At 46.0% G+C, this 22871-nt stretch overlaps 1 protein-coding gene across 2 annotated transcripts; it reads right to left on the bottom strand.

The window, feature by feature from the left end:
• Positions 1-223: 223 nt before the first annotated feature.
• SLC37A3 (solute carrier family 37 member 3) lies at positions 224-22860 on the bottom strand. 2 transcript variants are annotated; one of them, XM_068663210.1, is made up of 15 exons: positions 22713-22860; positions 20896-21061; positions 19912-20026; positions 17405-17497; positions 16838-16921; positions 15467-15612; positions 14779-14875; positions 13584-13668; positions 12336-12517; positions 9846-9987; positions 8516-8617; positions 6501-6548; positions 5308-5459; positions 3542-3607; positions 224-2691 (listed from the first exon to the last, which is right to left on the bottom strand). In XM_068663210.1, the coding sequence occupies exons 2-15, from the start codon at positions 20994-20996 to the stop codon at positions 2599-2601; spliced, it is 1506 nt and encodes a 501-aa protein (XP_068519311.1). In that variant the 5' UTR covers positions 20997-21061; positions 22713-22860; the 3' UTR covers positions 224-2598. The 2 variants fall into 2 exon arrangements, with proteins under 2 accessions (XP_068519311.1, XP_068519312.1); XM_068663211.1 differs by having other exon boundaries at positions 22695-22832.
• Positions 22861-22871: the final 11 nt, after the last annotated feature.

Genomic DNA, 22871 nt, shown 5'->3' with positions numbered 1-22871 from the left:
GAGTGCCAAACCACGGCACATGGGTTGGGTTGAGGTGGCAGTCAGGGAGCAGCGAGGTGGTCACCCCATGAGCAAGCACCACACAGGGCACCTGCCTTCGCAGCAGCTGACCCGAAAGCAGCTGGCAGAGCTGCACCTACAACGAGGACGAAGAGAAGTGTGCTCAGCAGAACCACGCTGGGAAGAGCGACGCAAAGCACACACACACACGAGTCACCCCAGATCAAGTCAGGTTAAGTTTATTTACCAGATCATTTTGGACATTCTCAGATTGAAAACCGTTTTCTGTCTGAGCACCTTGAGGAAATACACAGAACCCAAACGCAGGACGACGACAACAACAACAAAAATCCCAAAGCCAGGGGAATGCCCGGCTCATTGACAGGGGCCTGAGAGCAGCAGCACCCGTAGAGGCGAGCTGCTGGGCAGCCTGTGCCTGCAGAGCTCGCAGCACATCTGACGCTTCTCCAGAGGGGACAGAAGTGTTTACAGGAAGCCATTTGTTACAGGGGCCTGCCTCCCCGCCGCCCCCGGCCACGTCCCTTTCCCACCCCACCTTTCATCAGCAGCTTATCTAGCGCCTGGCCGGCCACAAAGCCCATCCAGGCTGGAATTTGAAACCGGAGAGACTCAGACACCACGGCCGGGGCAAACGGTGCTGCCATCAATTTTGGAACCAAATTTCAGGGAGTTTTGATTCTGTTTGCACAGGGGGGCTAATGAGTAGCTTGGGATGCAAACGGCAGCCCCAGGGCATAATTCTGAGAACACAATGAGAGATTCTCAGTCCCCTGCTCTAATTATACAGGCAAAATTGGGATAGGAATGAGAAGAGACAGGAACAGGATTTCAGGTCCCCTGTCAGATTAAAGCCATCGTTTTCCCAAGCACTGAAATTTTGAGGATTAGCAAAAAAATGCAAGAATCACCTCCACCAAGAAGGAAAAAGAATGTAAAAAAACAAGTGTAAAAATGAAGCAAAGCTGTGCACAGAGCCACCACTGCAGAAGCAGCAATCACCAAGCAACCGTTCCGTACAGTAAGACCGTAAGGCACTGGTAACGCTCCACTCGTTACAATCAACACGTGACTAAAAATCGACATTCATAAATTAAAAAACAAATCACCGTACATTTTAAAAAGGCAAATTTTCCCATTAAAAAACGTTTCAGATTTTCAGCTCCAAGAATTTTTGCGCCCTCATCTGCCCCCGTCCAGGCATCGCTGACTAGGTGGAAGGAGTACTTGCTCAGAAGTTCTGCTGGCTAACACACACACACACACACACGCACCATAACAGAACATCCCAAGGCAAAAGCAGAAAACAATTTGCTGAGAAGTTACTCAGTGATCCCATTAACAGCACCAACAAATGTTAGAGGTGTCAGCCAGCTTCCCTGCTTACCGCATCACTGCGAAATGCTCAAATACTCCCATACTAAGTGCAGTCACGTTTTCTGAGCTCACTTGCATCTATTTTCCTCTTCAAGATACAGCTCGGCTTCAAAACCCTGGAGTCTGAGGTCCCCTGTGCAGCCATAGGCAGAGGAACACAGGGGAGACAGCAGCACTTGCTTCATGATACTGTTCCACGAGGAAGCTTCCGTCCCTGTCTGGAAGCCCACATCTGAGAGCAGCCAGGTCCCTTAAATTCATGTAATTCAGTTCTGATTTTTCCCTTGCTGGAGATAAAAGCAGTTGCCTCATGAGAACGAAATCAGTGACACCAGCTTCCTTCAGTGTCACCAGACAATCCCATTTTGGTCAGTATTGATCAAAGTTCAAAAAACAAACTGGTAGTGAAAGTAATTGTGTCCCGTTCCTGATCCCCAAAGCCATTCAAGGTTCCTTTAGAGGCAAAGGATCTATTAAGGCTTTTTCTCAGAGATCACAGTAAAACATTATCCAAGTATTGCACACTATTTGTCTGCTTAAATATTTAAAAACCGAAATCTCATTTCCCAGAGATTAGTAGTAATATTAATAAAAAATGCTAAAAACAAATATGGAGTTAACCTCTCCATGCAAATCTACTGGAATATGAGAGTTATTAGCTGGGGGTAGCAGAGGTCCATCTCTGCAGAGATTTAGCAACAGTATTTTTGAAACAATCGGACAGCACAAATTCCAAATAGTTTTGCCCTTTCTAAAAGCTACATAGACTACCCATGAAATGCAGTGTGTGCTTTCACCAGCACAACAAAGCATCAAAATTCATTGCAAGACAGCCTCCCCAATGTCAGTTTTAAACACCTGACCTTTGGCCAGGACATCCAGAAATAAATAAGGGTAGAGCAGTGAGACCACCCAGCAGCAGGCCCCAGAGCGACTGCTGGCAGGAAAGAGCCTGGTGGGCTGGGACAATCCACCAGCCCCGGGGATTGTCTAGCTTAAATCAGCAGCTCCATGATGTGGACGGTCTCAGGACGGGTATTTGGTACTTGGATATTGAGCTCGGAAAGGTGGGTCCATCACACCTCGCAGAGCTATTTTGAGTTAATCCCAACCTGGAGGATGAAACAAGCGAGTCTCCCAGAGATCTGAGCAGCGTCCCAGCTGCCAGGCCCAGACAGCCGGCCTCCCAGAGGCAAGCAGAAGTCACTCAGCCAGCATCCGCAGGCGGCGCTCATGCAGAAGCAATCTGATCTCCCTCACTATCAATGGTGAAATGAACAGGATTGTTGAACTCGTCTGTGGGAAGAAGCATAACCAGGACAATTAGCACACAGCAACCCCTGCTGCAACCCTCCTGCACTCCAATGAACGTTCAAGGCCTTCAGAGAAAGATACAGGCTAAAAGAAGCAACAACACAGTAGCACAGCAGACAAAATGTCTGGGACTGCACAGAAGCTCCTGTGCTTTCAGCTGTCATGACCTTTTCAGGAAGAAGCTGAGCTCTTCTCCTTCCCAGAGGCCTTCCTAAAGGCCTCCCCTGCTAGGTCCCAAAGTGGCTTTTTCCATTGTCAGCAGAGACGCTGAAACAATTCCTGCCACCTCCAGCAGGGAAGAACAGGTGAATCCAACAGTGTTCACCACTACAGCAATGCTGAGGAGATCAGGGCCTGAACCATCCCCTCTCCCACTGGTGTATCAGGCCAAGACACTTTCATTTAAGTGTCAAGATCTTCATCACTTCTTCCACTAACCTTCAGGGGCTGACTAACAAGCAGCTCTCAGAAAACATTAGGAATTACATATCCCGGAGATGAACGAGCAAAGTCCTGCCTTGGAAGCCAACCAGGTGGAATGCACTTTGGGAAACGCACACAGGTATTTTTAGGCAAGCATTTTCGGATGTCTGCCAAAATCTCAGTTCCTGTTGAGCAATGTGCCTTTAAAGGATGTAAGGGGAACCCCGCTGATTTAGACACCCTGAGGCAAAGGCACACCGCAGACCACTCTGATAACTGCACCGAAGCTTGCAGATACTACACACACAGGCTGTGTGCCTACGTCACAACGGTTAGGCTCTCACGAAAACTTTCTACTGCAAATTGAACTTTAGCACAAGAATTACAATAAAAAAGGGATGTTTCTTACCATTAGAATAAAGAAATAGAAAACCCACATCCATCCTAGGTTCTCCTGGATCAAGGACACTAAATACTAAAAAGAAAAGGAAAAACATGACTCAAACTGGGAAGACAAGCACGACTCTCAGACATTACTCTTTCGTTTTCTAGAATTTGTGGGCTGTTAACACTCCATAAAGAGCTGATCACAAAAACCTTCCAGCTGATCTTTTCCTGTCAGAACAGATGAGTCAGGGCAGCAGCCTTTCTGTGCAAAGCCCACAATCTCAAAGCACAGGGACCATCCTGAAGCTTTACAGTAACTCGCAGCAGCACAGAGCCAGAACTGAACTGCAGCTTCAAGGGGTGACAAATTGACTCTGCTGAATACAAGGTTTTTGAGCAGAACACTGGGATGTAAGTGGATATAAGTACTCTCAGAAGAACTAAAAGCTCTAGAATGGCTTATAAATTACACAGGACACATTTTCAAGAGCTGTGCAACCACTGACTACTTAACCCTTCAGCGCAGGCAAGGCACTTGAGACTCCAGTCCGTTCCGAACTGCATCCTGGTTCTACAAGCCTACACAGTCTCTAAAAGAAAATGTATTCCCCATTAGCAGATTTATATTCAGCTGCTGTACAAGGGCTTCCCTTCTTCTCTTCTGGGTACATGAGCACAAAACAGGGTCTGAATTTCCAACACGTTCCCTGTGCGTTTGCTGCTATTCACACACCCCCAGAATGTCGTCACGGCTGTCTCTGCTGAAATCAACGCGAGGTTAGGATGGGAGGCGGGTGGGATTTTTCAGAACTGCAGACCCAGTTTTTATGGTGACGGAAGTTTCAATGGTATGTGCGGGGGAAGAGAGAAACGCTGAAGACAATGTAATAAGAAAAGCGAGCATGGCAGCACACTGTAATATGGCCACGAGGCACTTGTAATTTTCCACGCTTAACAGATCTAAGTGGCATCTCTCTTATGAAAGAGACAGAACGATCGTGCTCGTCAGGCAATAAATGACAAGAACAAATCCAAATCCCTTCAGAGCAAAACTCGTGTGCCTTGCCTAAGTCGTTGGTATTTTACCAGCGCTAGAGGATGCCTGGAATAGAACTGGCTCTGATCCTCCTACTAAGTCCTCCCCTCCCAAAGCACCGCTGTGTTCCTCCACATAGCTAACGCTTGTATTTGAGAAGTAAAAATGTCCCCAGTGGGCACACTGTCAGCTTCCTTTTCTGCAACAGTCTAGTCTTCAGGCCCCTGGCAGCATACTTGAAGGACTATCGCAGCAGGTGGTGCTGGATTTACAGGGTGCAAGAGACAACCACAAATAAAAAAGGGGAACCAAAAATAAGCGCAAATTTTAAATCACTTTGTAAACACCATAACAGGCATTCTAATTTCAGTCAGTTATATAGGTAAACTTTTCTGTAAGCAAAGGTTTTTTACCTTTGAGCAAAAATCCCAAACAAATTTCAAAATATCTTATTTGTACTCTTTGTGAAGCTGACCTTGTCTTGCTTTTTTTCAGTTCAGGATATGAATGTCTCAAACTCATTTGATTTATGAAACTGCTGTAGCATTAGCAATAGGAATACTTAGCTTATTTGTTAGTTACATTTCTTCCACTGGAAACATAAAACACATTCCCATGGTTGTTTCTTAAATAAATGCATACATACCCGCCACGCTCCACACAACTTTGGATCGAGGAGCAAACTAACCTCTCAAACCACAACAGACTCCCCGGCTCCTTCCCCACACCTCTGTTTCGCTTTGCAGCCTCACCTGCCCCACTGCAGCGCCAATGCTGCCCGTTCCATCCACAATTCCCGTCACCGTTGCCAGAGCCTCGCTGCTGCCTCTCACCAGGTCCTGACGCCCCAGGTCAGCAGAAATTGCAGAACTGATCATGTTGGAAGGGCCTCCGATGAAAAAACCTGAAATTGCCGAGATAACAGCCTTGGTTTAAAAGAAGCAAGGGGATGGATGCTCAACAGAACGTCTTCAAAACACAGATTCTATCATGCACAGCTGAGGAAAAGGACTCGTTCTAGGGACAGTGCTCACAGACTGACTGCGGGTAGAAGCTTACCTTCCCGGCTGAAGAGCGCAGTCCTGGCACACCGCGCACACCCACAGTACGCACACAGAAATTGCCAACAAGCTCATTTTCACTCAACAGCAAAAACAAGGTAATTAGATTTGGCACACTGCAAGAGCAGTCAGTATGCACCAAACTGAATACAAAATGCTACTTCTGAACAGCATGCGTATACCAACCCTCAACACGAAGCAGATACAGACATGTCCCTACTTTGGAGCAGTACAGCCCCACGCTATAGCCTCATTCTCCAAGGGCTGGTGGAGAAATGGAAGAAAAAAACCTCCACAGGACAGAGAATTCTGAAATAGGAGTGTTTGGAAAGAAAGGCTCTATTCATGCAGGCTAATCTTAATTCCATAACACAACATCATACGTCTGGGAGCACAGAAAGCTTGTGACCTTTCGCAGTACACAGGGCATTTGGGGCTCTGACAAACACCTTCAGATTTGAGCTGCAGCTCATAACTTTGCATACATCTCCTTCTCTGCTACAGTTGATGGTTGCTGTACCACAGGTAGCAGCAATTAGCACGTGTCCATGCCTCAGACACCAGGTCACTGCAAGGTATTTTGGCATAAATCCACCTTCCATTATATTGAGCCAAGGCAGACCCCCGTAGTTCCATTGTTCTGTATAGTCTATATCCTATACCTCCGTCTGGAAGGCAGTTTTTCTACAGCTTTATTCCAAAGGTAACATAAGTTGGGCTTCAGATAGTAACCTTTCTGCAAAACCAGCAGGGATGACAGCACACAAATGCATTACCACCACCTACACGTGGCATTACTGATCCCTGTACGAAGCACATACACACACGTCACATCCATACACATAGAACTCCTACTGGCCTGACGGTGCCATTTGAGACAGTACCTGTAATTGTCATGATCACAGCATTGATAGGTTTGCTGTTGGGAGAACCTGCAGGAAAAAGACCAGGTAAGTATAAATAAAACACATGAACTCAAGAATGCCATTTATTTAGGATCAGAGACAAGTATGCACACATCCAGTTTCAATCACCTTTCCAGTTACCTACAAAGTAACAGTAGCTTCTACATAACTAGACTTTTACGGAGATTAGTCTTACTGCAAACACATTTAGAGACGGAAGGTCCAGAAGTTCCCTGACACCACTTTACAGCAGGAAAAGCCACCTTTGCCATTAAACATTTGTGCCGTATTTCATGATTACGTTTGCCTGGCTCTGGGTTCCAGCCCTTGTTATGCCTTTTCCCATGACACAGAGCTTGCTCGTGTCAAGAGACAGAGGACTCGCCTTTAAACACCACTTGAACAGTAATAGAATCCTTCCTCTCTCTTTCTGAAGAAGTTAAGACTCAGACTCTCCCACCATAAAGTACTTCCCTCAGCACTTGAACAGCCTCTTCCACCCATTCTGAATTTTCCAAGCTCTTGCTTAACTTGCAGAGATTAGATTTGGAGGTAGCAATCCAGCAGCTGCCTAAGCAACGCTGAGCAAGAAGCAAAAAACCCTACAAAACCCCATAACCAAACTCCTCCTTACAAAACCATGCCTGGGTATTTGAGGGTTCTGCTTGCCTTTCCAGGAACCATACCATGCACAAAGAATTGCTTTGCCCTCAGAGTTCCTCCATGCTTCTCAGACGTTGTTTTCCCCAATACCTCCCACCCAGGCATCATCAAAACTCCCTACTCACTGCCCCAACTTCAGGCCACGCATGGTCAAGTTACCATGTGAGAGATAAGTTGCAGCCCTGTTCTTATATTCTCAGCCTGTTATCACTTATGCACAGCACAATATAAGCATAAAAAAATCTTCCTAATTTGGCCAAGGGAAATTTAATGATGATGCTGCAATAACTCCGCATTGCAAGTCTAAGCCTTCTGTATCTGGCTCAACAGTACTTCGTGTCGAGCTGAGCACAAGACAGCTGGATCTCTGGCTGCTCTGCTATCTAGTACAAGCTTCAAACTTCCTCAACAATAAAGCTGTATTTGCTTCCAATTCACTTTTGACAGTGAATGATGTAATGAGTTAGCTCAAGAGCTGCCAAAACTCCACCAAACCCAACCCTTGCTATTTAATGATTACACCTCCCTGGCCTTACTCTGAGACCAGATGAGTAAGCCAGCATGCCTCTCAAAAGGCACACTTCACAGTTCACGTCCAGCTCTGGCAATGGTTTCTGTCCAAGGATCTCAAAGCACTCTATAAAAGCTGTCCTGTATCACCACCTCACTTCAGAGGGAGACACACAGGAAAGAAATGACATTGAAGTGAGTTAAAGCCCTCTGGTACCACTGGAGAATATGTCTCAAGATACGAAACTGCTGCCCTTAGAAGAGCTTCAGAGATGTCTCACAGAAATGAGACCTGCCTGCCCTACTCAGTTTACCTGGCAGACTCCTTCCAATAACCAATAACCAAGAGCTGTATCTTCTATAAGAGGCAGAAACTCTTCAATTTTACCACTTACAGAAGCATAAGTGGTGAAGCCTAGGAGCTGCTGCCTCTTTGTAGCACATGTACCTCAGCACAGCTCTGTCCCCAGATTCTCCTTCCTCTTACTACAGAGGCACGCCTCCGATTTCCTGCTCTGCCAGTTGTGGTTTTGATACAACGACAGTGCCAGAAATCTCACTGACACTGTAGAAGGATTAGGACCATAACTCACCGGCACGGGGAAATCCTCCCACTCAGAAAAATTCTTTTCCACCTCATTAACCAGATAACAGATTTCTTTCTGTGCGATGCCACACGCCAAGTAAAATACGCCACAAGGCACCACCCTGATCCATAAGCAGCTTCAAGACCAGAGAACAATCCGAACAGGCTGTACTTTGGTTCTCCTAAAGAAGCACCAAAGGAACCTCTGATTACTATACAACAAAAACATACTCACGGCTGTATCCAAAGAGAGAGCCTACAGCAAAGAGCAGGCTCATCGCTAGCACTGGGGCTCTCTTCTGTAGCACGTCAGAAATCAAGCCCTGGATAGTCCCACCTACAAAAAAAATAAATCGTTATCAGGCTTAGGATGCTGACACCTTGAACACAGCTAAGTCATTTTACTGAGCCCAGTGGCCTCTTGCTTTCTTATGAAGGTAGCTTTCAGGATTGTCAAGAAAATCTAAGTCTCCTGCCACCCTTAAACCCCAGACACAGAGACAACTGTACACCTAAGTGGTACAGACAGAGCAGAGAAAACTACTCGTGCTGCTTTCCCAGGAATTTATTACTTCTTCCCCCTCATCTTGGCATGCAACTAGTCAGTGCTCCTGCTTTCCTTTTCCTTCCCCTGTAGGACCATCACAGCAACCACAACTCTGGACGTGAGCAAGCTGAACATTGTGGCTGCTTTCTTTAATAGAAAGTACAGGAAAAGGCAGTTCTTTTTCACAGGGAAGGCTTTAAGCACACAGGGGGCTCACATTCCCTGCTGTCTCACCTACTTAGGGTAGGTGGAGAGCTCATTGCAACAAACTCTGATAGGTGATACAAATCACTCCATGCATCTTTGCTACCTCCACAGGAACTGCTCTGCTGGTAAAAACTAGGATGTTTGAGAAAGCATAATAAAAGAAAGGCCACAGAGGCAGAAAAACTGACCCTGAAAAGACCAAAACAAGGATGCCTATTCTAGGAAAGCTAACTGGACTAGGTAATAAAGTGAGAAATTGAACACGGGAGTGTGGGAGCCTAATCACATACACAGTACACTCTTTATGCTGGAGGAATAGGGGCGGATTTTGCAGCCAGCAGACCCAAATGCAATTACATTTGGTTTCACTAAAGATAACAGAGTTGCTCTATTGGGTTTTGTGCTGAGCCTGTTCTTAAAAATACAAGACAAAAGGTATAGTACAGAACCCAATAGCACAGACCTCACCTCTCCTTCAAGGGTACCTGACAGAAAGGAGGTAGCAAGCAGCTGAGACACCTTGTATGGGGCGCTTTTCAGGAAGCCCTAGCAAATAAAGAAAAATGCCTGCTGGGGGCAGTGTCTGAGAATGCTACACTGTCCCTTAAATCACATGTGAACTCTTTGGGGGACATTTTGCTATGCCTTTTAGACAACGGCCCAGCAGCCAAATACCTAACTGGCCTTTTTGTACATCCAGTAAGCAGCTAGATTCCACTGAATGTGACTGCTCTGAGCTGCTTTTGCTATCTTGCATTTTCAAATGTTAGCAGGGCAGCTGCAGGAAGATGTCATTCACTCGCTCACTCACCTACGATTCCTCCCACATCGTACCAGATGGAGAGCTGGTCAGCTTCTGCTTCTTTCCATCCAAAGTTGTTACTGAGGTAGAAGGGCAGCCAGAAGAAGAATGAGTAATTCACCAGTTTCAAGCAGGCATAGGCCAAAGAATACTGGAACAAAGAGTGGGCCAGAAAACAGTTAGCACTTGAGAAATACAAGCAGCGTTTCTGCTTCTTCCCATAAAGCTCTACACCCAGACAAAGCTTTCAGAGGGAAGTGCTTCTGCATTTCATTTAAGAAGGCAGCATTATGAAAGCTTAATGCTGAACATCAAAAGGAACCCGGGAATACAGAAATCACTGTCAAGAAGGTTATTTTCTTTTCACTGAATGCAATGGGTTAAAATGCTTCCCATGCAATCTTGAGAGGAACTGACACCAGGCTTCAAAAATAAAAACCAAAAACCACACAACAAGAAATTTAATTCACCTTCTAAAGAGAAGGGAGCCAACCGTATGACATGAAACAAGCCTGAGATTTAGTCATCTGTGCATCATGCTGAACAAAGTTACACGAAGTAGTTTCTCTTCTGCTGCCTTTTGTTGTTCAGAGGGCTCACCTGCTTACAGCACCAGGAGAGAGAAAGCTTCATTCGTGACCCCTAGGTAAGTATTCCAGGACACAAGATCACAAGGTGAAAGGTTTGGCCAAAGCTAAGCACACAGCTCCAAACACAACAGCTGAGACAACCTCCTGCCCCTGCCTGCTCCTTCGCTAGCAGATTTCCTTTAGAGCCTTCCTACATGGCAACAGTTCCTCCTCTGGGATCGCTGGCCCAGCATGCAGCAGGATGAGGCACACTATTGCGGTAATGCCTCCTGATAAACACTGGCAGAGCACTTTAAGGAACCCGTATTTGAAGAGTTAAATGAGTTAACGAAAAAATACCCTGCTAGGGGCACAGCTTTTGAGAATGTATGTATATGCATGCTGCTGTCCTTGACTTTTAAAAAGCAGAATATTTTGATATATCAAACAGCACAAAATCAGCTCTTCTGAAATTCTTCCAATAAATACATCATTTTTGCTGTATTTTCATTGCTTTTCCACTTTTAGAGGACACAAACTAACCTCCATCACATATGTAATACATAGGAATGGTAGAGTTCTCCTGCCTCTGGGTGTGAAGATTTGCGCCGTACAAAGCAATATTTATTACAACATGCTTAAAAACTGTCATCCAGATTGTCTGACCAATTAAACACTGAATTGCTAGAGGCCCAAGGGAAAACTGTCTATACTGAAACTTTTCCAACCATATCACTCAGCAGGAGAAGAGAGCAACTACAGAAAAATGAGTCAAATAAAATCTTTGTAGGATTGCAACAGAGCTGTGGAGGTTCTCTCAGCATTTGGCTTCTCACTCACTGATCTGACAGCACTCCGGCTTGCCTGGTCACTGATCTGACATCAGATAAAACTCACAGCCTCAGAGGTGTTCACGTTGCTGTGTTAGTACACAGAAGATGCCCTCAAAATCCCAAGTATAGAAGCAGCAACACCAGTTGTACAGTACCTCCTTATGTTCTGGCCAAAGAAAAAAAGCCACACCAACTGAGGCAGCCTCGACCACTGCTTAGAAACTGAAGGTTCCTTGTATGCCATCCCATTCTTAGCACCACCAAAACCAAGCCATGGCTTATACAGCATTTAGCCGTATTAGGCAAGAACTCAAGATGGCTATATTTTCATCTGTCATCCCTCAACCAAGGTCTTAACAACAGAATTGTGGTTGTTCAGCATGCTTGACACTGACAATCCACTCAAACCTTTCTAGATTTTGCATTGCCTTAATCACAACAACCAGCTGCTTAACTCATTATCTGACAATACCATCCATTCAGTAATCCTGCTTCATGATCAAATCCCAGCAGCTCACACTGTACCACTAAACAAGCCCTCCTGGCCTTTTTCTCATGCTGGCTCCACTATGCAAGGGACATACAGCCCACTTGCACAGGAAACTAACAGTATTTTTTAATGGTAGATTAATTTTTCTGCTGGATCAAATCCACAAATTGGGCAACGCTGTCGATGCAGAAGTGCAAGTTCTCACACAGGGGACAGGATGAGGATATGGGGAAATTGCATCACCAGGCCTTGTTTCCAGTCGTAGTTTTAAAACACCCACTTTGTCACGTTACATCATGACGATTAAGGCTTTCCTGGCCAGCTTTCTGCTCTAAAGCAACTAAAAAGCACACCCAAATATCAGTGCCACAGTTTGGTGTGATGCTCTGCTGGCAGTAAGAATCCCATGTTTGGGTTAGTGCCTTACCAAGAAAGCAATCTACAACCACTGCCTTTGCTCAGGGACTCCCTTCTATCAAATGTTGATAAATAAAGCACATGGTCAACATGTTAACAATCACATCAACAAATGCTGACAACACAAAAAGTCACGATTATGTTTAACAACATAAAAAGTCAGATCCCACTCAAGAATCCGTGTCCTCACCAGTATTACACCTGGAAGGCAACAAGCCTGGAAAAAGCCAATGGCCTTTGGCTGGCTGTCAGTGTCAGCTGCTTGAATGGAGTAGTTGCGGTCATCATCATCCACATCGTCATCACCCATTAACGGTCTGTTGGCATCTTCCTCGACACTGCCTTCGTCGTCAGCTCCAAGCTCAGGAAGGCCTGAGGTACACAGGGGATATGCAACAGGGACAAGGGACCGCAGAGTGCTCACCCTCTCCCCGCTCTAAAGCTACGCCCGCTTCTTGTAAGCGATTCTCACTTCTAGCAGTTCCCTCGCTCTCCCATACCTCCATCCTCTGGCTTAGAAACTCTTCTAGATGGTGTTCTGCAGTGCCGCCAGGTTCTACCCTTTATCTTCTAACGCTCTTGAAAGTATTTTGTCTGATCCTGGCGCCGGCTTTGTCTGTTCTGAATGTCTGGCCATTAGTTGGAAGACAACACATTAGTGCATTTCCCCCCTTATTTAGTTGTTGGGACCCTTCAGCCTGGCTCCTGGCTACCACCTCCCTTCCGTGTGGAGGCAGAGCGTGCCACCAGCCGCTCAGACAGCCGCTGCCTGTCAACGCCTCTGCTGGAACGAAGGCCCAGGGACTGCACTGAGCTTTCTGGGCTGCTGAGCATTCGTACGCACGCTCTTTATGGTGGTGTTAGTGCTACCAACTTTACAGCCTTTGCAGGCACCTGGGAAACCTCCTCCATGGCCCTGTCAAAGCCTGAACGTTCTTTTGTTCTCCTGTTACACACAAGCCACCACCTCCTCAGAAAAGGACCATGTCCTGCCTGAGGGCTGTTTAACTGGCTGCTGGGAACCTGCACACAAAAAGCACTTTCCCTTCCCACTGCAGAGCTAAGGCCTGCCACAGTTTTTCTTCCTGCAACAGCCAGTTATTAGTTTGATCACTGTTTCTTAAAAAAAAATAAAATTACTGATTTTCCAGGTGAAGGAAAACTGAGAATTAGGCACATCCTAATGGAAGCATTACAGCCAGGCTGTTTCATCTTGCTTTTAAAATATCCAGACTATATGGATGATGCATACTGGCATTTAGAGTGATCTTGGTAAGGAGAGCATTTGCTGCATTAAATACCCTAAAGTGGAACACCATTTCGTAAGAATCCTGAGGATTAGTGCTGTCAGAACAAGCAGCACTTTTAGTACTACACGGAAAGCTGCAAATCTGATTTCCATGAAGGGGCTGAAATGCTGCAGCCCTCTTCTACTTACCCACTTCCTTTGGTGAAGTCAGGAGCCCAAAGAAGACAATGACTCCTCCAGCAAACTGCACTGAGGCAGTCACCAAGAAAGCATACTGCAGATAAATAAACAAAAGATTATTTTTAAAAGGCTTCCAGTCACGTGTGCTTCCTTGATCAATGAGGATCTCTCTATAACCCAACCTTGTCAGAGAGTAAAAATAGTTACAACAACCCAGACTAGATCCATAAAACCTGGAAACAAGTAACCTCTGCATCTCCTCAAAAGACTTGGTTCTAGCTAGGCTAAAAGACCACACCACAAAAGCTGTTTCAGTTTACTGAGGTGTCAGCAGTGATGAAGGAGTTCACCCAACACAACCACAGATCCAACTACATTGGAAGGGACTGCTCAAAAGCATAGTCAAACACCAAATTCAGACCAGGTTGCTCAGAGGTCTGTTCAACCAGGTATTGAAACCCTCCAAAAGCAGATTCTCCAGACTTCGGGCCCCTGTTCCAGTCCTTAAGTAACTTCACAGTGAAATATTTTTCCTAACACGCAGATGAAACCTTCCCTGATTCACCTTGTACCGTGATTTTTGCTCTCTCACCCTGTAACCCAAAAGAGTCTGGCTCTGATTCCTCATCAGCCTTCACATAGGCACTGGAAGACTACTACTTGGTACCCCCTAAGCCTCCTCGTCTCCATCCTGAACAAACTCAGTCCTGTTTGTCTGTCTTATAAGTCATGTGCCCCAATATGCAACATTCACAAACATTCCCTGTTTTCAATTGCCTGCCTGCTGCACTACAGCGACGTAATGCATTCCTGGCCTCTTCCCCACCGTACGTTGTCTGTCATCTCCTTGTCTGTCAAATCCTCACCACTACTCAGCAGCAGTGAATTCAGTTTAGTGAGAACCTGTGATGGATGAAGAGCATTTTGACCCAAAACAGAAGAAGGTATACTACAGCATTAGGGCTCTTCAAAAATACCAGTCACGTTTGCAGAGAAGTCTCAGGTTCATCCCTCCTAAGCCCAAAGGGTCAGGTACTCCTTCTATTCTGCCTACTGCTTCCTACCACAGAATTTCAGAAAATGAAACTGGACACTCAGATAAAAAGAAAACTATTTCTATTATCTTTCAGAGACAAGATAAGAAACTAGTCTGTGCATAACCCAGACACGCAGCCCTAGCTAGAAGCCAGACAGCAATACCTACCTCGTAGCCGTATTTGAGAACGCAGGAGGCAAGGAATGCCCCAAGGATATTTCCTACAGATGCACAGGCACTCCAGAGTCCAAACACAAAGCCTCTCCTGCAGAAACAGAAGAGAATTTGGAAAAGAGGATGCAGGGAGAGGTGACATCAGGAGCTAGACACACATATAACATTAGAATGAACTTTAATTTATCTATAAAGTTACAATGGAGTAACTTGGGGGTACCAAATCAATAAACAAGAAATGTTCTATCCTGAACCACTAGCGTTACAGCAGCAGCAAGCTGGCAATATCAGGATTACAAGCCATGACTATAACTCAATATCCCCAAGTGACAGGCTCAAAACCACAGTAAAAGTTAGTTTCCATTTGGTCTCCTTAGCAGTAAGTGGTCAGAAACAGGTCTTCCAGTGGCAGGGCAATTTGAATTCAGCCACTCTGCACTACGAAACTTCCCAAGCTTGACCCTGTGCCTTTAGTACACACATCTGTGTTCACACCAAACTGTTCCATGGCTCCAGAAGAAAAGAGGTAATAGTAACCAGAAAGGCATGTCTCATCCCACAGAACTTCAATTCTGACCTAACAGCTGACAAAATAGAGTTGTGCCTTTTTTATTTGAGACTTTCAGCTCAGCCTGTACTCAGCGAGTCAGAGAAGTGAGTCACTGAAGAAAACTCAACTTACCCAGCTTTTCCAAACCAATTGCCCATGACAGCAACCACGCAGGGCCAGCCAGTGGACTGCAGCAAGCCATTCACAATCCAGAGACAGCAGTAGAACCACTTGTTGTAGAAATGCAACCATTCTGTGAGCGTGCCAAAGAAGAATACCTAGAGAGGAATTAAAAAACGAAAACAAACAAACCCACAACCACACACACAAAAGAAAACACATCAGACTACTGCTAGAAGCCAGGAGCGAGGTGTTAAAGAAGTAATCATATTTCAGGGAGAAGGTCCCCCGCAGCGGCCAGGCCAGAGCTAGGCCTGGTATTGTTTGAGGAATGGCTCAGAGCTAACAGCACCCTCTGCTGAGCCACCGCAGCACTAACTCCGGAGCCAAAACAACTCGTGAGATACACGCACTAGAGCACGGCACTTCACTCCCAAAGACTTATTTTTATAAATAGCAGTCCTAATCGGAGAGGAGAAGAAAGACAAATTCTTGTAGTAACAACACTAAAAATAAAGTAGCCTCATGATTTGTCACTGTACTGACATCTGAATCCACAAGGCTCTATGCAAACACAAAACCCTCAGTAGTTCCTTATCTCAGCAAAAATTAACATAAATACCACAGCTAGATTTCAAATTACTTCAAGTCTTACTGTAAGCCAGTCCAAATAAACACCCTTTGTGGCATGCTGTGCTCGATGCTTGTCTGTGGTCACACATTTGCAGAATGCAATAGGCCATAGTAGGGCTTGTAGCCGCTGGCTAAATCAAAAGCACTCCACACACTTTACCACTACTTCAGCTACCAGAAAGCCACAATGAGATAAGACTCATTCATGCTGATCTGCAGCGGCTTGAACCTGAAGAATGCTTTTGTTTTAGGCAGACATACTTTTTTTGACATCTGCCCTCCTGCCAGTTACAAAACAGGCAGATGAATGCTTAGTATTGTTAGCATGTCCTTTAAAGAAGGGAGCAGAAATCGCATCTGGAGGCAAAAAACTCGATGACAGCATACGTGGGCCTGGAGAACAGTTGTAACAGCAGGCAGTCGCAAAATGTCCAAATACACCGATCTTGCACAAAAGCTATTCATCAAGTCTCTAGCCAGTGCCTCAAACTTCGGCATTTCCTTCTGACACACTACCCATAAATAGGTATTTCAGGAAGAGCTGAGTCATCTCATGTAGCCTTATGCTTGACACAAGGAAGTAAGTGCAGCCAGGATAGAATTTTACACTGAGACTTTGAGACCACTGAGCTACAGCGACAGTTTGTGGTAAGATTCACACAGAAATAGAGCCTCTGCTCCTAAAATAGAGCCCTGCCCTTAAATCCTGACAGAGATGTTTCTAAATCACGATAGTACGTTCCAACTTACCACCAGAGCAGATGAACACATGCCAAAAGACAAAACCCAGCGTAAGTTCAGGCGATCCCCAACAATGCCACTGACAAAGAGACCCTAAGAACAAAACAAGGCATCAAGTAAAGCCACAAAACGTGCATCCATGGCCTGCAAGAATTAAAAAGAAGTAGAAGCTGACCCAAATGTCACTATACGAACTTACTGTTTGGTTTTAACCACTTCTGCCACCAAAAAATCCCTGCTTTTTAAGTTGTTCACTAAATTTCTTACCTTTAAAAATTTCAGCTGAGAGTTCTTGGAGAGAGAGAACTGCCTTTCCTACCCACTGGTGATAGGGGTGTGAGAAAGTTTGAACTGACAGTGTAATATCTCTTGCATTTGTTAACAAGCGTGTTCACATGGGACACAGGCACGGACAGAATGGACAGAATGAAAGGAAAAAAATCTGAACTAAGCTTTTTAACTGCATTAATTAGTGCTAGATGAGTCCAACATCCTGCTACTCTGCTCCAAATGCAGATGTAAGGGTCCCCATCAAATTTAACCAAAGCTTGGCAGGTTGGGGTTAGTTTTACTCACCACAGCATAGGAGAACAAAAAGATAGTGTCCAATGTTCCCAAGAAGAGAGTTGCTTCTTCTGCATTTGGAAATAAATGGCTGCTGTTCCAGAGCTACAGAGAAAATTGTAACAAGTAAGGAAAAACGTTGAAGCACAGCTCATTGTATTATTTTTCGACACAAACTGCAACTCCAAAGCAGAAGAGCATCTGCCCCCAGCATCCTCCTATTTCTCCAACACATGAATTACCAAATCAAGAACAATTCTTATGTTATGTACTACAGAAAATGCCCAGTGCCACTTTGTTTCACTCTTAAATGACAAGCTAGCAAGCCATGTGAGAAATGCTAGTTCTACCTAGATCAAGACAAGTGACATGGCAACACAAACCCTGCTTCTAACAAGCATGCACCAGCTAGACAGCTTCTTACACAGAAACACTGATGAGCATCTTAATGAATAATACAATAAAGGCATATCCTGCTTTACGTGCAATGTCTCTTCTGTAGTTATCTTACTGTCTTCACTAAATGAATAATTCCCTTATAATATTTGTGGCAGCAACCACAATAAGAAATGACAGACCACAAACATAAAAGAAAGCACGAGAGGAACAAGGAGAAGAAATAGACTGGTTGGAAACTATTTACAATGAATTCCAGTCACTGATTTTGTTACTTTTGTGCTTACCCTCAGTTTCATTTTATTTGCAGTATGATCAAAAAAGGGAAAAGACTCAATTGTCCCCAAACCAAGATTAGTGACATCACTGGAAATCAACAAGCTTTGAGGACTTGAAGAATGAATAAAGTTAATCAGGACAAAGTTTTCCTCCCTCCCCACTGTACCCCCATTAAAAACAAACAAACAAAAAAACACAAGCAAACAATCCATGCATCTAACTCAAATATCATCAGCTTTTGCTTGATTCTCCCTCCCCAGGAGAGCATCCTGTACAGACAACACTAATTACACATCTTAAAGAGATTTAATTTTGGTAAGGCCTATCAAAACATCTTCTGCCTATGTCTCATGTGTCAAAGAGAACTAATAAAGACTTGGAAAAGTATTTGTTGCCACTTGAAGCCACCCACACCTCCTTATACACCGTTAGCTTTCAACTTTTAACCACATTTTATCCCTGCAGTTCCAGAAGCTATTAAGAGTCTTACAAAGACATGAGAATCAAATCTTTTGTTATTAGACTTAAATTCATTACACAGCCTTCAGAGGACTTACAAATCTTTAAAGACTGAGAAATATAGACCTAAGTTGTCCTTCTAATAAAAACATACTTGGGTCTACTTATGAAGCAATTGCAAAACATTTTCAAACTATTTTTAAGCATAAAAATAAAGAGCAACTGTACTTCAAAAGATGTATCAAAGTTCAAAATTGCCAGCATGTTCATGTTGTTAGTCTGGTCCATCAGCCTCACAAAACGCACTTTACTGTTAAATCAGGTAACCTGAATTGATGCCAAAAGGAAAGGAGGGCCATTTTGGCCATTTTTTGGTCAAAATTGGACACATACATCTAAAGTCCAGAAAAAAATTGGATCATCTTTATACCACAAAGATCATGACAGCTTCCAAAGCATTCTAGTTGTTTGGATATCAGTTAAGGAACAAAACACAAACATCACCTCGTTTGTTTTAGCATCCCAGAGATGTGAATTCCTTTTTGCCGTACTATGAAGCCCAGGCCCAACTTACTGTTTCCACTAATCACAAGTCAGCATTTATTCCTCAGCCAAACATTCAATTAACTGGTGATTTGTAATGCAGATAAAGCTTAAGCAGCTGACCTGGAACTCCCTTTCACTTCTCAGAAGTACCGGGACAGACCACTGCTAAAAACAAGCATACTCCTAAAAGGACTACAGGTACGAGCTAGTGGGCAGTTCCTGCGTTCCCGTTTGTGAGGTGTAAGCAGCACACAGCTTCCTTTCCTGCATGCAAACGCTGCCAACACTCCCACAGCTTTCCCCGAAGCTAGGATTTTAGAGACATCAGATACTGGATGTTCGGAGTTTTGGAAAATAATACCTTTCAGATACAAGAAAAAATGCCATTTATGATAAGCAGCTAGTACTTCCCAAAGTCTTCTCTCCTACACTGACCACCCCTTTAACTGGGCAGCAGCCCCCCGGCACCAGAAAGCCCCGGCAGGATGTCAAGAGCACTGTAACCCCTTTCACCGCTTTTTTTTTATTGCTGTTGACACTTCAGAGGTAGGACTCCTCTTTCCCCCTCCCTCACCTCCTCCCTTCTGATTCCTACAGAAACTTTCTTGTGGTCCCTGTTTCCATTGGAACACCAATTTCTTGGCAATTTCTCTCTGGGGACTACCAGGAAAGATGTCACCATCAGCCGATGATCCAGAAAGCTACAATTCAGAGACCAAGTTCCCACTCACATTCAGAGAACTGTCTCTCTCAGAAAAAGGGCATCATCAGCACCTCAGTCTGAGCACACTGGAAGTTACCCATCTTTCTTGGCACCTGATAGCCCCTCATATCCTTACCTCATATGGCCGGAGCTCAAGGGTTGTGCTGTTTAGGCAGGAGGGAGTCCACTGGCTCGAAATGCTGACTTTGACATTACTGAATGTCTTTCTGGAAGCATGGAGCAAGGAGTAGCTGCCAGAAAAAACACACACACGGTTTGGCCAAATCTCCATAGGTCAAGTGGGAAAGGGTGAGACTCAAAATTCAGATACAGGCTGTCTGAGCAGGCAGTGAGCAGCAGAGGACTGACCGTTTTAGAGATAGTTGTTAGTAACAGAACCCCCAAAATTACAGGGGACACACACTGATTTTAGTGGGGAAGTGTGACACAGGGTCTGGACTGCAGAGGAGCTCCTCTCTTCTTTTCAAAAGAGAAGGTGACTGTGCAACAATTAAGACAAGAATAATAAAGAGAGAAAAGAACACATTCATCTTGCTAACCACCATCGCAAGTGCTCTCCCAAAGGCAGATTAAGCATCAGTGGCAGTATTGCTGTGAGGATCAAAGATCACAGCGAGGCAGTTTCTATAGAGAAGCAGCATGCTTTTCCAGCTCTTGTCAGTAGGTGTAACAAATGAGCTTTCAACACAAATCCAGGAGACCCTCAGGTCTGAAGCAGAGAAATCCCTGTTCTAGAGGTCTGCCTGCCCCCTGCAAACAGCACTTAAAGAAGATCCTTCAGTCGGATCAGGCATTAAACAAGTTCTGAGCACCAGGATTTGCTTCCTGCTCCCTTTCAGCACGCACCTCCCCACACCCACAACAGACCACTGCCTGCGTGGCACAGTCAGTCTTGCCTTTGGGGCGAGCCCTGTTTGTGGCTGGACTCCACAGAGGCACAGCACACATCACTCCACTACTGCAGGACTCCCAGAGCAGTCATCACTAGCTTTTGAGGTAGTTTTCAAGCCTCAGAGACCCTCATTCTCCTTCTATGCTCTGTACCTCTCCAAATTTGTTGAGATGAACCCCCCTCCGTGCAGAAAGGTGCTCAGCCTACCTGAAGAAGGTGAGCAGGAAGACAGCAATGTGGTGGTGAGTGCAGTGGGACACCAGGCTCCTGTTTGTGGGCTGCCTCCGCGAGCTTCCAGGCAAAGCCATGCTCCAACCCTGCTCCTGTCCTGGGCCACAAAGGTCAGACGGTGCTTAGGTCATTTTTCTTCTCACTTAAATAGAAGAAGGTGGGAAGGGAGAAAAGAAGGAAGCAAATGAATTAAAGAACAAGTACAAAATGCACCCCAAGGGTGCATTCCCCATAGAAAGGGGAAATAACTGTCGAGGACACCCTGCTTGTTCATTCTCAAGCCCTACATTGCAGCTCCGTCTGTCACTAACTCATGGCAAGTCAAAATTTAGTGCCCTACCTGTAAGGCATGGGTGACATCTGCCCAAACATCCAGACACCTCCGTCATTAAGGCTACGATACACCGCACTGTTTCATAGTACTGGCTCAGGCCACGCTAATCCCACTCCCTCAGCTGTGCTGGCACAGTTTGTTTCTGCACACAGCTGGGGAAATGACCCAGCTGGGCAGGGACTCAGCTACTCCACCTTGGAGACACCGGCACACAGAGTTATGCACCCAGCACATAAATTGGGTGGCTTGGCTCAGGGGAAAACAGCACCTGCAGCCGGAGCTGTGGCACAGTGAGGCCAGCCCTAGGAACAGCCTGCAGACTGCACGGGCTGGTGGTCACAGACAAGAGCTGCTTTTCCTTCCCTGTTTCTTCTTCCCCTCTCACCACGCAATGGCAGATAACAGAGGTCTCTGGAGGAAAGCACAACACCGCAACTTGTGCAACGCTGGGGGAAAAGTTCCTTCCTCGTGTAATCACTTTAAAGCCCAAAGCACGAGATTTACTACCCACTTCATGTCACCGTACGCAAACAAAGCTCTTATTTGGCCAAGACACCCAGCCTTTTAAAGCCGAGTCCTGGAGCTGACCTTAAAGCCACGTATGGTTTCACAGACCCTGCTATTGCAATAGCCATTCCTCAGAGCTTTTCAGCCTCAGCCAGCTTTCTCAGAGGCGACACGATGATATTTTTCACTCGTTTACAGACAGATTTTGGTTTCTTTTCTCTCCTTTCTTCGTGCTGCCTTTTCCCCGGGGCTGAAGAGCCAGCTGGCGAGGAGGCTGCCCTCACAGACCTGAGGACACCACGGTCATTTGTGTCACAGGGGAAGAAAAAACTTGAGGGCAGGACCAGCCCCAAAAATCAAAGCAACAAAGCACAAATGTTTAAGAAAGGAGGAGGGCCGCGTTTAGGGCGTCAGGCTGCCCTGCCCGCTGGCTCAGGCTGTTTGCCCTCAGCTCAGGGCTCTTCTGAAGAAGCTTTTGCTGAGCTTTCGCCAGTCCCTCTGCTTAAGATCAAAATAAGCCCCCTTAAGCTCAAAACAAACTTCCTCAACGCCACCCTGCCGCCCCGCAGAGCAGGCAAAAGGAAATATTTATTAAAATAATGCCTCTTTTCCAAGCGGGGAGGGGGCAAGAAGGGTGGGGAGGGGGCGCCGGGACGGGGGTCGTGAGGCGAGCGGGGGGCTCCCTGCTCGGCGGGGCGGGCTGGGGGGCGCTGAGGGACCCGATCCCGGACCCGATCCCGGTTCTGATCCTGATTCCGATCCCGATCCCGGTCCCGGTCCCCCGGGGCTCTCTCCCCCCCAGAACCGTGATCGGGGCTGAGGCGGCGGCAGGCAGGACGCGACCGCTCAACCACCGCCCCCCCCCCCCCCCCCGCCGCCATTCCCCGCTGTGCGCTACCAGCGATCATAAAGGAATAAAAAATAAATAAATCACCCAGCCGTAATAGCGTACCGAGCCCTGCCGCCAGCCCGGCCCTCAGGAAGTCCCGGGGAGGCGGCGGCTCTTCCGGAGGCAGGGGCCGGCGGGCACGGCGGGACTTGTAGTCCGGAGCCGGCACCGCCGCCTCAGCGCCGCGGGGCTGCTCGGCGGGAGGCAGGGAGAGGCTGAGGG

The sequence above is a fragment of the Anas acuta genome, chromosome 1 (assembly GCF_963932015.1).
Source record: "Anas acuta chromosome 1, bAnaAcu1.1, whole genome shotgun sequence".
Taxonomy (NCBI): Eukaryota; Metazoa; Chordata; class Aves; order Anseriformes; family Anatidae; genus Anas; species Anas acuta.
This window is presented reverse-complemented; position numbering and strand designations above follow the sequence as displayed.